General features: G+C 43.5%; 1 protein-coding gene across 2 annotated transcripts in view; it reads right to left on the bottom strand.

Annotated features, from left to right (window-relative positions):
* Nucleotides 1-3,957: 3,957 nt before the first annotated feature.
* Nucleotides 3,958-18,132, bottom strand: part of LOC117420600 (epigen-like) — a 41,316-nt gene continuing 27,141 nt past the window's right edge. For both annotated transcript variants that reach the window (XM_034034089.3, XM_034034088.3), the window contains exon 5: nt 3,958-8,179. In XM_034034089.3, the coding sequence (XP_033889980.3) occupies nt 8,125-8,179 (55 nt within the window). In that variant the 3' untranslated portion in view covers nt 3,958-8,124. The remainder of the gene's footprint in view (nt 8,180-18,132) is intronic.

Raw genomic sequence — 18,132 nt, forward strand, 5'->3', positions numbered from 1 at the left:
TACATAATGTGTGTGTGTGTTGTTTTGCTCTGCAATTGTATTGTTATTGTGTAAAACAAGCTGCTTTACATAATATGAAAGTTAACTTTATGTATCTGGCTTGATGCTTTAGTTATATGTAAACTTTTAAATAAATTGATTTACTGAAAAATGTAGTAGTCGCTAATTCAAAATTGCAAAGAAATACTGTATTGGTTGAGAACGTATTGTAAATGAAAAATACCTATCTAATGCCTTGTTTAACCCGTTTTTTCCCAATTTTCTTTCCAGACATAAAACTATAAATATAATATTCCATTTGTCACCCTTTCAAATAATCTAAATCCGTTTATAAAAAAAAAAAATGTGGAAAGTTTGTGAAAAAAGTATGTTTTTATTGTCGGTCACAATTGTACCCAGTTGAAGAGGCAAGACTCCAGAGTTTAAATCCATAATGGATTGGTTTACCTCTCTAATGAACTGTTTGAACCCATGACGCCCATAATAATCAACAGATGAAACCATTCACTGAATGGCATGATTTTGTAGGACTTGCTGAGTTCTTTGAAGATTGGCCTGACCTTGTAAAATGGTTCACCAGTGGCTTTGGTGTTGTGAACAAGATGGACTGATGCCATGATTTCATCAAAGCGATTCCTTCTAATGACATCAGATATACTTACATTATGAACATAATTTTCTAGTGACCAAAACATGTGCCTTTGTGGAACAGTGATGTACCCAGAGGTAAGAAGAATCCCATAGAATGTTCGGAGCTCATCCATTTGGAGATTGAGTTGCTTGCCTTTGATCTGAGTTGAGTAGAGATTTGACATTTTGATTGTGATGTCTCTCAGTGATGGCGGATGGAGCATCAAGAAGACATCCATACAAACAGATAATGCTGACCCAGGATTTACTATGCTCTCTGATGCAGAAATTGTGAATAGTGTCCTTAACAACAGTAACCGTGATGATGACAGTGACAGTGAGGAAGAAGAGACCCCAAAAACCTGTTGAGTAGACTCCAAGACAGCAGCGCTACAGATGCAAGCATTAATTTCTCGGAATGAAGAGCAGTAGGATGCCGATTCTGTAAAATGTGTTCTCCTGAAGCAAACATATTTTGCCTAACTGAAACAAAAGACTATGATGGATTTTCACAAGGTTCAAAAGAATGACTTGCAGCAGTGAATTGTCAAAAAAGCTGTTCCGAAAAAAAAACACTTCTGTTGGCAGTGTTGGGGAGTAGCTCGCTAACAGCGATGCTACTGTAGCAATCTACTTTTTTCAGTAGCTTTACTACAGTATCTGGCAGTGTGCACTGTACTTTGTTCTTTTCAGTTGTCTTTTTCTTTACCCGGAGTACTAAACCCTTCCAGAACTCAGCAAATTGTTAATTTCTGTTTCTAAATTGTGTCGCTGGTGACACGAGGTGGTTGTCTGGTAAAGACTGGGGTTAACTGAGATCGAACATTTGCTTAAATTAGACATTTCAAATTGGGGGGAAAAATTATAATTGGGCACACTAAAGTTAAATAAAAATAAAATAGCTGTATTATGGCTGAAGGCGGTAACGAAGACCTTGACAGCACACCAGCAGAATGAGGGGAAACTGAATGTATTATTAAAAAAATTTTGGAAGGAAGTGCGCAAAGTGAATGTAGAGAAATTATTCTGTTTTATCAACAGCAACATTAGACTATGTTAAACCAGAACGACCACTACATTAAATAAAGGTTAACACATAGGTGTTTTTACATTGAGCATCCTTCTATGTCATTTTTATTTAGTCATTTTAGTCATTGCCAATTATTTTTATTATATTCTCCCAATATGATATGTCCAATTATTTTTAGTCTCAGCTCACTGCTACCACCCCTGCGCTGACTCAGCCGACCGGTTTTTTCACACTGCGGACTCACCATGCAGCCATCCAAGAGCTACAGCATCGGAGGACAACGCAGCTCTTGGGCAGCTTACAGGCAAGCCCTGAGGACACCCTGGCCGACCTAACCCCCCCCCACTGAAACGTACTGGGAAGTATATCTATTAGCCTAGAGAGACAGATGCTCTCCATGATATAAAGGTGGCTTTTTACGAAGTTTCTGGCTTTCCAAATGTATTGCAAGTTATTGATTGCACCCACGTAGCACTGTCACAACCCCAGGATAGGAAACATTACCACTCCATTGATGTACTAATGGTGTGTAATGCAAAACTGAAGATCCTTGATGTGGTCGCAGCACATGAGTCAATTGGACATTGTTAATGCTTGTCATAGGTGATGCCTGTTACAGGATCAGACCACCGTTGTCGGACCCCAGAACGCAGGCAGAGATTTCGTACAATACAGCACACATTTTTTTCATGCATTCCAGTCACACACAATGACACCTCATTTATCCACGGACTTCACACATCCGCGGACCTATGTCCCCCCCAAGCATGCAGATAAACGGAGTTCCACTGTACAGATATTTTAAATATAAATCTATAGATAAAAAAAGTTTGCTTTCTTGTACCTAATTACTTGATTTGTTGTAATTCAAACTCACTTCAGAGGTCTAACCGCAAATGGGCTAGGATGCATCAGTTTATTTATTAAGATCTAAGTATATGGCACACCTTGTTTTACTGCAAATTAATAAAGCACCATGGCAACTTAGCTACTTAGAATGTTCTATAGACTTGGGCTGATTTCCCCCCCTGAACAGGAGGTGTGTTAAAGGCATGGGTTAACAGGGTGGTAACAATTGCATATTGAACAGGGAAATGGGAAGGGAATCACCCACAATGTTTGTGTATAAATATATGTGTTCTTCCTGTTATAAATTAGTTCTCATTTTCTTGAATTTAATCCACTGATATCTGTGTTATAATGCAAGCATGTACATTGAGCCAGACAGAGACTTGTCATTGAAGTCGGTTGTAAACAATGTTTATATTATTGTATTAACGGTATATCTTGGTCTTCATATACAGCATTTTTGATCAAAAAACAATTTGTTAGTCTGTTTTTCCCTACAATGGTGATTCACTAAAGGTATATTTTTTAGTTAACCTGATGGACTTTTTGTTTTCAAACCTAAATGTTTTCTATCAACTCTGCCAGGTTTATTCATTTTTCACCAGTCTTTTATATTTGAATGTAAGTGGGCTGGCATGAGGTGGAGGGTCTTTTTCGTTGCCCCTTTGCCATAGTGTGGATTACTCTGTTAATTTATTTAGGTCACCCAAACAAACTGCAGCACAATAGCATTGTAATTTACATAAGAGCAGTGGATATTTTACTTTTCATATGACACATTAAATAAAATCTGTGAAATTTAAAAAAAAAAAAATTTGATTTTTTTTTTATTCAGTGTGTTCAATTAATTGAAAACAGGGTGTCTATCCATGCTCAGCAGTAGCATTTTGTTGATGCAGTTGACAACAGAACACACAAGAGAAAGATTGTCAACTGGAAGCTTTAGAAAAGTAAAATATGTCTTGTTCAGGAAGTAATATTCAGTTCAAAACCCATTTTTTCCATAATATATTTTCCTATCAAAGCCCAGAATGTGATTATTATTATTATTATTATTATTATTATTATTATTATTATTATTTATTTATTTATTTCTTAGCAGACGCCCTTATCCAGGGCGATTTACAATCGTAAGCAAATACATTTCAAGTGTTACAATACAAGTAATACAATAAGAGCAAGAAATACAATAACTTTTGTTCAAGCAAAGTACAAGTGTGACAAACCACAATTCAATAATACAGCAGATAATAGTGATAGTTACATCAGGATATGATTAAATAGTGATAGTTACATCAGGATATGATTAAATACAAAGTACTACAGGTTAAACACTTGGCAGATTACAGTATTATCTATTACAGGATTAAATGCAGTAAAATAGGGGGCAGATAAGAGAAAAATAAAGCACATTTACATGAAGGGTGATAGTGTCCCAGGATACAAACAGAGGAGTTCTACAGGTGCTGTTTGAAGAGGTGAGTCTTAAGGAGGCGCCGGAATGTGGTCAGGGACTGGGCAGTCCTGACATCTGTAGGAAGGTCATTCCACCACTGCGGAGCAAGGGTGGAGAAGGAGCGGGCTCTGGAGGCAGGGGAGCGTAGCGGAGGTAGAGCTAGTCTAATGCAGGCGGAGCGGAGAGGTCGAGTGGGGGTGTAGGGAGAGATGAGGGTCTGGAGGTAGCTGGGTGCAGTCTGGTCAAGGCATCTGTAGGCTAGTACAAGAGTCTTGAACTGGATGCGAGCGGTGATCGGGAGCCAGTGGAGCGAGCGGAGTAGTGGAGTAGCGTGGGCAAAGCAAGGCAGAGAGAACACCAGGCGGGCAGCAGAGTTCTGGATGAGCTGGAGCGGACGGGTGGCGGATGCAGGGAGGCCAGCCAGGAGGGAGTTGCAGTAGTCTAGGCGGGAGAGTACCAGGGCCTGGACCAGGAGCTGGGTAGCATAGTTGGTGAGGAAGGGTCGGATTCTTCGGATGTTGCTCAGGAAGAATCGGCAAGTGCGTGCCAGAGTGGAGATGTGCTGGGAATAAGAGAGGCAGGGGTCCAGGGTGACTCCAAGGTTCTTAGCTGAGGAAGAGGGAGATTCCAACCTATACAATAGCAATTCATTCCAGGTAAGATTGATTAAGCAATAAGGCATGGGTTGTGCTGGATATTGCCACTACTTGGTGTGTTGTGTTAGGCAAGAGACACAGTCAGACAATATTCAGCACAACCCATGCCCTCAAGTGCCTTATTGCTTTTATAAAACTGATTTATAAATGTTTAAGGTGACTGTTGGGATGAAGATTATTAATTATTAAGTAATTAATTTAAAGTCAAATTGTATTTATTTTTCAGAAAGCCAGTCATTTAAGTATTTAACAGCCCAATTTGTTTATTTTGTGGTATTAATTTCATTTCAAGTATTTTTCTAGCACGTCAATCATGGGGTTTCCATGCGGGGCAATTTACACGTGAAAATGTGATGCACGTGCACGTTTGGGAGAATTATTCGTGTAAGTCAGGTTTGTGGCCAAAAAAAAAATGGCCAAAGAGAGGGATAAGGTAAATCTCATTTACTTGAGTAAATGACGAAACACACGGGAAAACCCAAGCCCAGTTTTGCATGGAAACCCACATTTCACGTGTAAATGTTAATGAGCGTGTTTATCCTTAACTATAAATATTGCAAGGGATCAGGTCAATTGTTACTGTGGATTCCAAGACAGAAGAACGTAGTGACTGATTTTATGGTTAGCTGTGGTGTAGTTCACCTTAATGATAATGCGGGCGGCTTTTCTTTATTATTGTTTTTTGCTGTGTCTGGCCTGCCATGTTGTATATCTCTTTTGGGTTTACAGTTCTGTATAAAACCACTCACCATGAACTGTGACATGCACTTGTTATAGTATTAAAGCAGCTGTTTGAGAATACCCTTGCTGTAAAAACTACGCTAAAGTTAACCATGATGATAAGGTGAGCTGCTTACTAAATGTATGTAACTGAATTTCCTTGCTTTTGATCCCAGCTATGTCCAAAGACAATGCGTGTCTGCCCTCCACTCAAAATTGCTGGAGAGAGGAAGAAACCCGGGCATTAATAAGTGTAGTTAGTGACTTGGATGTGTTGAGCCAGCTCGATTGCCCGAAATGTGTAAGAAGCATGTGTACCAACAAGTGGTTGATGCCCTCTCAGATAGAGGAATACAGCGCACAGTCCCACAAGCTAGGGACAAATTAAAAAAATTAAAACAGTCCTACATGCAGGAACGAGCAAGGAGGTGCCGTTCGGGAGAAGAGGGACGGTCCCACGAGAAATGCTTTTTGCTTCAGTTACATCTGGCATAGCTATGTACGTGTTGCAGTGCTTCTGAAGAAGGGAGTTGACAAACTTGTAAATACAGCGATGAACTGTTGTTTTATTCACCCCAGCCTATACAGAGCAAATGCCACTCCCTTTTTTTCCACTAGCACAGGAGGCCGTACGTAATTCCTTTTTGGCTGCATATCTTCCTTTATCAGTTCCACTATAATGCTGAATGTTGCCCTGGTGACGTGAAAGGACTATCCACTGCAGATCTGAAAGAGTGATGCAGAACAACCTCTTCCCACAAGCAAGATGGATGAATATGTGTCCAAACCGTCCTTTCGCTTGCCACTGGCATTCGATAACAAGGCGTAAGGACTTGCTGGTAGAGGATGTTTGGAGGTTCAAGCTCCCGAAACAAAGGGAAAACATCCACTGTTCCCAATCCAGACAGCCTTGGGAGCATACGTGGAAGATGTCTGGCACAGAGCTTTAGAATCCTACGTCTCCGCTGGTTTTCAGCCTTGGTGATCAGCAATAACTGTGTTGGTCAGTTTCATTTTATATCTCTCAATTAATTTTTAATAAATGAGCCATAATATAAATTAGTTGAAACACATTCAATACTAACAACATGCCACCCCGCCAATGACATTTAAATAACAATTTGGGCAAGTAAAACACATTATTAACCAAACAGACACAAGGTATTTTGCTTTATTACAGCAGCTTAAATTCACTCGTGCACCAGTTCTCTGCGCATGGAAACCACATTTTCACAAAATTGCACTAGTAATCTTCAAAAACAGCACTTACGAGTACTTTACGCATAGCTAATTTCCATATCAACCCCCACCTTTCCCATTCATTTGCATGAAGTTGGGTGAAAAGCCAGGTTTACTCGAGTAAAATAAACTGAGCGAATGGAAACCCAAAAAAACATTTTACTCGAGACATTTCTCGAGCAAAATGTCTCAAGCTAAAAGAAAACATGCATGGAAACTCCACCAATGTTACATGTTTGTACCTGTAAAGAGAGTGAGTGCGTGGTAGTAAAGGAGAAGACAGACAGTGAAGAAAGGTGAGAGTCGGATGTTTAAGACAGTAATGTAAATAGTGTCAAAAAATATTAAAATATCTACAGTTAAAAATTAACGAAGTCAGGGGGCTCCCGAGTGGCGCATCCAGTAAAGGTACTCCGCGTAGAGTGCAGGATGTGCCCTATAGTCTGGACGTCGCGAGTTTGAGTCCAGGCTATTCCTTTGCTGGAGCTTCCAGGGGGCGGCGCTCAATTGGCCGACTGCCGCCCGGGGGGAGGGAGAGTTAGGTCGGCCAAGGTGTCCTCTGCTCACCGCGCACCAGCGACCCCTGTAGTCTGGCCGGACGCCTGCGGGCTTGCCTGTAAGCTGCCCAAGAGCTGCGTTGTCCTCCGAAGTTGTAGCTCTTGGGTGGCTGCATGGTGAGTCCGCAGTGTGAAAAAAAGTGGTCGGCTGACGGCACACGCTTCAGAGGTCAGCGTGTGTTCGTCTTCGCTCTCCCAAGTCAGCGCAGGGGTGGTAGCGGTGAGCTGAGCCTAAAAATAATTGGCCATTCCAAATTGGGGAAAAAATAATAAAAAATAATTGACTAAATTTTAGAAAAAAAAATAATAATAATTACGAAGTCAGTATCACAAAATGATGACGGATACCAACTAAAAGGAGAAAAATAAAACTGAATATCTGACAACTGGATCTGACCGAAGTTACAGAAAATGAGTGGAATGCACTACAAATAAAATACCAAAACAGCGTCTTGTTTAAAATAGCTAACTGGTTCGTAGTGCAGATTAATATAAACTGGAACATATGACAAGACACCTTGATGTCTCAGTATCTTCCTTGACAGGAGGTATTTTGACAGATGTTTTCTTTGATTTTGGTGGCGTAGTGATATGTGGTTATCACAGGTGGAGTGATTTGCCTTTGTTCCTAAGTAGTGAAATTGTGCTGGATATTGTAAGGGGTTGGAACACTGATGGACCAATCATCATGCAGCATTCTAACAAGCCATTTCATAACAAACAATGCTGTAGAACTCTTATAAACTAATGGAGAATAAGTCCCTGGGTCAGAACTCCTGAATCCCTCCCTTCCCCTTGAACACATCAGTTGTTTAGAGAGACATATTTCCAAAGAGCTGTCAGAGAGGGTCTATGTCAGGAGCTTTGTAGATCCTTTAAAACTCAAAAGTCATATAATGTTGTAAGAACCTGGCCATGTCAAAACCTACTGAGATGAGCTCAGGATTTTACACCAATTGTCGTTCGCCAGCATCCCCTTCTATGTCTTCATACTGCGCTGTCTGGAGGGCAGATCTGGTATGGGGACTTTTGTTTCTTGCATCTGCAATAAAAGACAGTTACATTGTGAGGAGAAGAACCTATGCTTATAGCTCAGTATGAGAAAAAAGTAACTACATCCATTCAAATTTCCTCAGTCCAACATATCAAATACACTACAAAGGTGTCAGTTTACAGACTGTGTCAATAAAACAGAATGCATTTTTGTTTAGTATATGATTCAGTGAAGCAGGTTTCTCAATAACTATGAAATGTTGGTCCATATTCAGAAAGCTTAAACTCAGGATACCAGTTTTTATTTTTCAATATATGGAGTGTGTGGATTTGTAGAGTACTTATGTTTTTTTCTTTACTAAAATAACATTGGAGATTCCTGAAACTCTTCTACTGTACATTGTTAAAGAAAACAAAAACAGTCTAGAACAGTTTTATGAATATTAAACTTTGTTATCCCTTTAAAAACAAGCTTTGAAAATGATTGCAATTACTAATGAGTTGTTGCACTCAATAGAACTGCAGATAACTGTTATTCCCCAGTGTGACCTGGACCAGTACATGCATTTGTTGAAAAATAAAAATATCCGAGTTGCAGAACCATTCAATTTTAAAATATTAGTATCTCAATATATCTCAAAACATACCCTCTATTTGCAACAATGTTATTTACCAATGTATTGTTATAAATATTGTTTGATACACTGTACTTACACGTCAATGATACCTCTTTTGAGTGTGCTGAACACTCATTCGTCTTACCAAGTGGTAGTAAAAATCTTGTGAATTAACTGAGTTGATTTTCATAGAGTTGGAGTCATAAGTATTGGTACCCTGTGCCTTAACTCAGTTATTTCACCAGATTGTTTTTACTACCACTTGGTAAGACGAACTCACTCAACACACACTGTATGTATATATATATATATATATATATATATATATATATATATATATATATATATATATATATCATAAAACTGTAAATAAACGACGCAGCATATTTTACAACGGTGCCTATTTTAGACCGGCGACTATTTGAGACTCTGCGTTTATTATGTAAGATCATTAACATCTGCAAATACTTCAGATGCAATCATAAAAAATCTGCCTGCACACAACCTTATAGAAACGACATAAGTAAAATACAACATTCCAGCAACGTCATTAAAGGTTGTGTCAGTGGGTACTAACAGTTTGTATTGTACACCCCCAAGTATAAACTATTTTGTATATATTTTGTATATATTGGTAAACAAGGATATGCAAAACATTGGAAAATGAACAAGCAGAAGATCAAATCTGTATTGCAAAGCTCAATTGCATCTACCACTGTTAATAATAATAATAATAATAATAATAATAATAATAATAATAATAATAATAAAACAGTAAAATCTACTACAGACAGCCGTGTAAATATCAGAACACAAGTGTGTTTAAGGTAGGCTTGCAGCACAATAAAAAAAAACATGGTTTTAAAATGAATACAAGCAATACGTTAATCTTTATTAACACATATTATATTTATTGTTCACATTGGTAATTATGGACAATTGATGAAAAATTAACCAGCAACGAATCTTCATTGCAAAACAACCGCATGAAATACAGTGTTAATATGAAAAAAATGCAACCCTGTAAATACCGAAAAATAAGTGTTGGCCCACAACACACTCAGAAATGCTTCAAACTGTTTTTAAGTTTAACAATAAAATCAATACAAGTACCTGTTTTATCACAAAATCAAAGCAAAAGTGACTAATTTGTTTTTATAATGTGCACATTGATAAATAAGAACGCTGGAAAAGGATACAAATATTCTTTGCAAGACTCAAATGCACGAAATACTGTTAATACAAAAGAAAAAAACACGTACAAATACACTAAAAGGCAACCCTGTTAATATCGGAAAACAAGTTTGTATTTGGCTTACTTTCAGCATGCTCAGAAAAGCTTCACAACTGGTTTTAAAATGAAAAAATGTATGCATTATGTGTATCTTAAAATAAATCAAATTCAGTTTTCTTATCATTCATCCTGAGCCTCAAGGTCTCTTCATCACTGCTGAAAAACAAATTGGTAAGCTCGCTGTACAGCCATGTGTGTGTATTGGCTGGAACATGCAGTATGATGCGCATTATATTATTATTCATAACCTGGCTTTTAAAACCCAGCGTCTATTTTCCAGCAGCCCCGGTGAGTATTGGAGACCGGCGATTATTTGAAGTTTTACAGTACATTATATATATATATATATATATATATATATATATATATATATACAGACGTGCTCAAATTTGTTGGTACCCCTCCACAAAAAACGAAGAATGCACAATTTTCTCTGAAAAACTTGAAACTGACAAAAGTAATTGGCATTCACCATTGTTTATTCCATATTTAATAGAAATCAGACTTTGCTTTTGATTTTTTATTCAACATAATATTGTAAATAAGAAAACAAATGAAAATGGCATGATGGGACCGCTAACCTAATATTTTGTTGCACAACCTTTAGAGGCAATCACTGCAATCAAACGTTTTCTGTAGCTCTCAGTGAGACTTCTGCACCTGTTAACAGGTAGTTTGGCCCACTCTTCCTAAGCAAACTGCTCCAGCTGTCTCAGGTTTGATGGGTGCCTTCTCCAGACTGCAAGTTTCAGCTCTTTCCATAGATGTTCGATAGGATTCAGATCAGGACTCATAGAAGGCCACTTCAGAATAGTCCAATGTTTTGTTCTTATCCATTCTTGGGTGCTTTTAGCTGTGTGTTTTGGGTCATTATCCTGTTGGAGGACCCATGACCTGCGACTGAGACAGAGCTTTCTGACACTGGGCAGTACGTTTCGCTCCAGAATGCCTTGATAGTCTTGAGATTTCATTGTGCCCTGCACAGATTCAAGGCACCCTGTGCCAGGCGCAGCAAAGCAGCCTCAAAACATAACCGATCCTCCTCCATGTTTCACTGTAGGTATGGTGTTCTTTTCTTTGAAAGCTTCATTTTTTCGTCTGTGAACATAGAGCTGATGTGACTTGCCAAAAAGTTCCAGTTTTGACTCATCTGTCCAAAGGACATTCTCCCAGAAGGATTGTGGCTTGTCAATATGCATTTTAGCAAATTCCAGTCTGGCTTTTTTATGTTTTTCTTTCAAAAGTGGAGTCCTCCTGGGTCTTCTTCCATGGAGCCCACTTTCGCCCAAAAAGCGATGGATGGTGCGATCACAAACTGACGTAACTTCACCTTGGAGTTCAGCTTGTATCTCTTTGGCAGTTATCCTTGGTTCTTTTTTTACCATTCGCACTATCCTTCTGTTCAATCTGGGGTCGATTTTCCTCTTGCGACCACGCCCAGGGAGGTTGGCTACAGTTCCATAGACCTTAAACTTCTTAATAATATTTGCAACTGTTGTCAAAAGAACATCAAGCTGCTTGGAGATGGTCTTGTAGCCTTTACCTTTACCATGCTTGTCTATTATTTTCATTCTGAGCTCCTCAGACAACTCTCTCCTTTGCTTTCTCTGGTCCATGTTCAGTGTGGTGCACACAATGATACCAAACAGCACAGTGACTACTTTTCTCCATTTAAATAGGCTGAATGACTGATTACAAGATTGGAGACATGTGTGATACTAATTAAAGAAACGAATTAGTTTGAAATATCACTATAATCCAATTATTTATTATCTTTTCTAAGGGGTACCAACAAATGTGTCCAGGCCATTTTAGAATATCTTTGTAGAATAAGCAATAATTCATCTCTTTTCACAGCTTCTTTGCTTTATTCTATGACATACCAAAGGCATGCAAGTATACATGATAAAATAGCTTTTAATTTCATCACTTTTCAGGAGGAATGAAGCATTATTTCAATGAGCTGTAAGGGTACCAACAAATTTGAGCACGTCTGTATATTGTGACAAAGCACAACTCACTCGGGTTCGTGCCCCTTTAAAAATACGACCCAGAACAATGAAATGGAGTTTTAAGCGCTAGTGCGCTATTTTTAATAAACACAAAAGTAAACAAAACACACAAAATACAAAAGCAAAATAAACACCTAGCTCCTCTTGGAGCACTAACTCAACTTCCAGGAACACCCTTCCTAACACGGGACAGCTAAGCTGTTTTCCCGTCCTTACAAAAACACACTGGTGTCACACCGCACTTACTTCTTCTCTGGCTACTCGGAGACAGAGCACCTCTCCTGCCTCCTTCTACTCAGCAGCGTAGAGCAGACTGACTGCTCTCCTTATAAACCCTGCACCTGGCTCTAATTTACAATCATAGCCAGGTGCAGGTGATAATTAACAATAAAACAATTAACAGAAAACATTCCGCACATGTTTTTACTGCAGAGAGGTTTTAACCCCCTCCCTGCTGTCTCACACATCCCCCCCCATGTCTTTTCAAGACACCGGCCATACCACGGCCACCTCCCTCCACCCTTAAAAGACCACCCAGCCTCAAGTCCAGCAATGTCCATTGCCGCCCTCTTCCACGGGCGGGCTTGAGGATGGGTCGGTCCTTCCGGCGCTGCCAGGAAGGGACCGCAAACCGGCGACACGGGACCCCACCGGGCTAACAGGGCCGACCGAAGCGTAGGCCGGGGCACTGGAGGATGCCGTAGTGGACACAGGTCTTCCCCTGGGAACTGGCGCAGTGATGTCCGATCCCCCAGGGGGAGCGAAGCAGCTACCAGGGGGAGCAACAGCGACGTCTGGCAGCAGCCCAGCGACGTCTGGGTGCTCGGGGAGAGCGGAGCAGGTAACCAGGGGCAGAGCTGTGGCCAGTGCTGCAGACTCCTGGGCTCCAGGTCCAGCACAGGGAGGTCCAGGAAGACCGGCAGGGTGTCCAGGAGCAAGGGGTGAGGGACTGGACGCAGCGGCGCCGAACTGGACTGTAGGGGTGGTGGTCGGGGCTGTGGTGGAGGTATGCTTTTCACCTCCTCCCCTCTGGGCTCCTCCCCTCTGGGCTCCGGAAGTGGCGGCTCCTCCCCTCTGGGCTCTGGAAGCGGCGGCTCCTCCCCTCTGGGCTCTGGAAGCGGCGGCTCCTCCCCTCTAGGCTCCGGAAGCGGCGGCTCCTCCCCTCTGGGCTCCGGAAGCGGCGGCTCCTCCCCTCTGGGCTCCGGAAGCGGCGGCTCCTCCCCTCTGGGCTCCGGAAGCGGCGGCTCCTCCCCTCTGGGCTCCGGAAGCGACGGCTCCTCCCCTCTGGGCTCTGGAGCTGGAGTCAGCGGGGTACCTCTTGCTTGCTCCCACTTTTGGAGTAGCAGGTCTAGCTCTGTCGGCTCCGGATCCGGTAGCCCCCACTCCTGTCTCCACTTCTTTGTCTGCTCTTTCTGAGCAGCGGTGTTACGATTGATCATTGCGATCAATTCTTTAAAATCCATTTTCTGGGTCGTAGGGGTGCCCACACACTCTGCCCGCATTCTCCACCATATGTGACAAAGCACAACTCACTCGGGTTCGTGCCCCTTTAAAAATACGACCCAGAACAATGAAATGGAGTTTTAAGCGCTAGTGCGCTATTTTTAATAAACACAAAAGTAAACAAAACACACAAAATACAAAAGCAAAATAAACACCTAGCTCCTCTTGGAGCACTAACTCAACTTCCAGGAACACCCTTCCTAACACGGGACAGCTAAGCTGTTTTCCCGTCCTTACAAAAACACACTGGTGTCACACCGCACTTACTTCTTCTCTGGCTACTCGGAGACAGAGCACCTCTCCTGCCTCCTTCTACTCAGCAGCGTAGAGCAGACTGACTGCTCTCCTTATAAACCCTGCACCTGGCTCTAATTTACAATCATAGCCAGGTGCAGGTGATAATTAACAATAAAACAATTAACAGAAAACATTCCGCACATGTTTTTACTGCAGAGAGGTTTTAACCCCCTCCCTGCTGTCTCACAATATATATATAAATATATATATATATATATATATATATATATATATATATATATATATATATTTTATTTTTTTTTTTTTTTTTTTTTTTTTGGTATAACATGGTACTGTAATCTGCAATACTGTTTTATTTAGCCTCTGATGACAAACCTGTTGATTGTATGTTGCACCTGTGTTTTGACTGGGTAGTCAAATCTATTAATGAAAATAAATACCCATAAACACAAACATAATTTTAAAAACTAATGAAGATGGTTGTGGCAAAGTGCCCCGCCCCTGTGTGCATTTGTGTGTTTTGTGTATGTATGCGTGCGTGTGTAAATGTTGGTGTATAGTCATTGGTACACGGGATATAAACGGGTCTGTGTTTCACGTGTATTTAAAAAGTGTATATTTGTATTTAGGCACGAGGAGAGCACAAATCACTTCACGTGCTGGTTAAATGTAATATGTGAGCACGGGGTTGCACAGAATTAATTCACGTGCTGGGATTCAAGTGAATAATTAATTAGTAATTGAATCCCAGCACAACAGTATATATAGATGCACATTTTCACTCAGTCGTGGTTAGGTGTTCAGAGAGTGGAGAACGGGTGAGAGAGAAGGAGAGTTAAAATCGTAATCGTAAATATAATAAGTGTTTTGTTTGTACTCACCGTGTTCGTCTGTCTGTCCTGCACCGTCTGTTTAGTGTTTAGTCCGTTTTGTTTATATGTTTCTTTTGGCTACCAGTGCCGTGTCCTGTTTTGTGCTGTTTACAACCCTTTTATTTGTTAAATAAACGCTGAGTGCAGCCATTGCACTCAGCTCATCATCACCACCGTCTCTGTCTGTGTATTCCTTTTCTGGTCTGACGCCACCCACTCTGGCCGTCTTTGTGACACGTGGTGTCATCGTGGGATAGCCGCGCCTCCAAGCGTCAGACCAGGAGGGGTTTTGTTAAAAAAAAATATATATATGCTCTGCCCATAGTCGTTCGGGCCCTGTGGATGATGGACAGTGAGAGATGGGAGGCCTATCAGCAGGAACACACCCCAAACACCTTGGAGGAAGGTGTGGAGTTTCTCCTCAGCTACCTGGAGGCAACGATAAACGGAACAGCAGCCCAGGTAGCAGGACCACCAGCAGAGGAGTACCTGCTGTCCCCATCTCCACCAGCAGAGGGTGAATGCCTGCTGGTTTTGCCTCCACAGCCCAAGCGGGAGACAGATAAAGAGGTGAAGGACAGGGAGGAGGAGTGCCGCCTAAGGGCCAGGCATCCACGGCGATGTAACAAGCCATCGTCGGGGTGCCTCCTCTGCGACCAGGATCACCTGTTCGCCCACTGTCCCTTCCGCAGTTATGGGGAGGAGCCTGAGCGTCCACAGCCCAAGCGGGAGGAGCCTGAGCGTCCACAGCCCAAGCGGGAGGAGCCTGAGCGTCCACAGCCCAAGCGGGAGGAGCCTGAGCGTCCACAGCCCAAATGGGAGGAGCCTGAGCGTCCACAGCCCAAATGGGAGGAGCCAGAGCGTCCACAGCCCAAATGGGAGGAGCCTGAGCGTCCACAGCCCGAGCGGGAGGAGCCTGAGCGTCCACAGCCCAAATGGGAGGAGCCTGAGCGTCCACAGCCCAAGCGGGAGGAGCCCGAACGTCCTACGCCTGAGTGGGAGGAGCCCGAACGTCCTACGCCTGAGTGGGAGGAGCCCGAACGTCCTACGCCTGAGTGGGAGGAGCCCGAACGTCCTACGCCTGAGTGGGGGGAGCCCGAACGTCCACAGCCCAAAAGGGAGGAGTCGGTGCGTCCACAGCCCAAAAGGGAGGAGTCGGTGCGTCCACAGCCCAAAAGGGAGGAGTAGGTGCGTCCACAGCCCAAAAGGGAGGAGTCGGTGCGTCCACAGCCCAAAAAGAGGGAAGTCGGGGCTTCCACAGCCGTAGGACCCAAGCTGCCAGCAGAGGGAGAATGCCTGCTGGTCCCACCTCCACCAGCAGAGGGTGAATACCTGCTGGTGCCGTCCCAAGAGCCAGAAGGGGAGGAGTTACAGGCTCAACCCCCTGAAAATTTTTTGGGGGGAGAAGGGCAGGATGCTGGTGTCCCCCAGCAGCCTCTAGCTATGCTGCTGAAGGCAGCACGGCGCGCACATGCCCAGCCGCCACAGCAGAGGGAGCCAGCACCGCCACAGCCTCCCTCTGAGTGGCCAGCATCAGCCCCATCGCCTCTACCTCCGCCACCTCCACCGCAGTGGGAGGACTGCTTGCCCCTCCCACCTCCACCAGCAGAGGGTGAATACCTGCTGGTTCCACCTCCACCGCAGTGGGAGGACTGCTTGCCCCTCCCACCTCCACCAGCAGAGGGTGAATACCTGCTGGTCCCACCTCCACCAGCAGAGGGTGAATGCCTGCTGGTTCCACCTCCACCAGCAGAGGGTGAATGTCTGCTGGTTCCACCACCGCCAGGAGCAGAGGAGCTGGAGCTGCCTCTGCCTCCACCACCGCCAGGAGCAGAGGAGCTGGAGCTGCCTCTGCCTCCGCCACCGCCCGGAGCAGAGTAGCAGGAGCTGCCTCTGCTGCCCGTACCTCCGCAGGGAGTACGGTGGCCGGAGCCCCAGAAAGGGGAGCTGCCGGCCACAAAGGGGGAGGAGGTCTGGAGACCACCAACCCCAGCAGCAGTTTCGCTGCCGGAGATCGTGGGGGAGGTCAGGAGACCTGCTCCCACTGCAGCAGTTTCGCTGCCGGAGATCGTGGGGGAGGTCCGGAGACCTGCTCCCACTGCAGCAGTTTCGCTGCCGGAGATCGTGGGGGAGGTCCGGAGACCTGCTCCCACTGCAGCTTCTTCGCTGCCGGCAGTACTGTGGTCGGAGCCCCACCAAAGGGAGCTACCGGCTACAAAGAAGGGGGACGAGGTCTGGAGACCACTTTCCCCAGCAGCAGTTTCGCTGCAGGAGTTCTTGTGGCCGGAGCCCCACAGGAGGGAGCTGCCGGCTACGAAGAAGGGGGAGGTCGGGGGACCACCTGCCCCCGCAGCTTTTTCGCTGCAGGACGGGACCAACAGGCTGTCAGCCGTGCCACTACCGGCAGGGGTGCTGACAGCATGGCCAGCCATGGGCCCACTGAAGCCTCCCTTCCCAGCCCGAGACTTTGTCCTGGACTGCTGAGTTTTTAAGGGGGGAGGTGGCCGTTGAGGCCATGTGTGCTGCGCACAAGGGGGGGTATATGTGGCAAAGTGCCCCGCCCCTGTGTGCATTTGTGTGTTTTGTGTATGTATGCGTGCGTGTGTAAATGTTGGTGTATAGTCATTGGTACACGGGTGTGGCAAAGTGCCCCGCCCCTGTGTGCATTTGTGTGTTCTGTGTTGTGTATATGCGTGTGTGTGTAAATGTTGGTGTATAGATTGGTACACGGGATATAAACGGGTCTGTGTTTCACGTATATTTAAAAAGTGTATAATTATATTTAGGCACGAGGATGGCACATCACTTCACGTGCAGATAAAATGTGTATAATGTGTGGCACGGGGTTGCACGTAATTAATTCACGTGCTGGGATTCAAGTGAATAATTAATTAGTAATTGAATCCCAGCACAACAGTATAAATAGGCACATTTTTAGTCAGTCAGGGTTAGGTGTTCGGTGAGCAGATACTCTAACTATTATTATTATTATTATTACTACTATTCTCTTTACCTCCGTCTCCAATCCCGTTCTCCACTCACCGAACACCTAACCCTGACTGACTAAAAATGTGCCTATTTATACTGTTGTGCTGGGATTCAATTACTAATTAATTATTCACTTGAATCCCAGCACGTGAATTAATTACGTGCAACCCCGTGCCACACATTATACACATTTTATCTGCACGTGAAGTGATGTGCCATCCTCGTGCCTAAATATAATTATACACTTTTTAAATATACGTGAAACACAGACCCGTTTATATCCCGTGTACCAATCTATACACCAACATTTACACACACACGCATATACACAACACAGAACACACAAATGCACACAGGGGCGGGGCACTTTGCCACAACGGGATATAAACGGGTCTGTGTTTCACGTGTATTTAAAAAGTGTATATTTGTATTTAGGCACGAGGAGAGCACAAATCACT

The sequence above is a fragment of the Acipenser ruthenus genome, chromosome 1 (assembly GCF_902713425.1).
Source record: "Acipenser ruthenus chromosome 1, fAciRut3.2 maternal haplotype, whole genome shotgun sequence".
NCBI classification, from domain to species: domain Eukaryota; kingdom Metazoa; phylum Chordata; class Actinopteri; order Acipenseriformes; family Acipenseridae; genus Acipenser; species Acipenser ruthenus.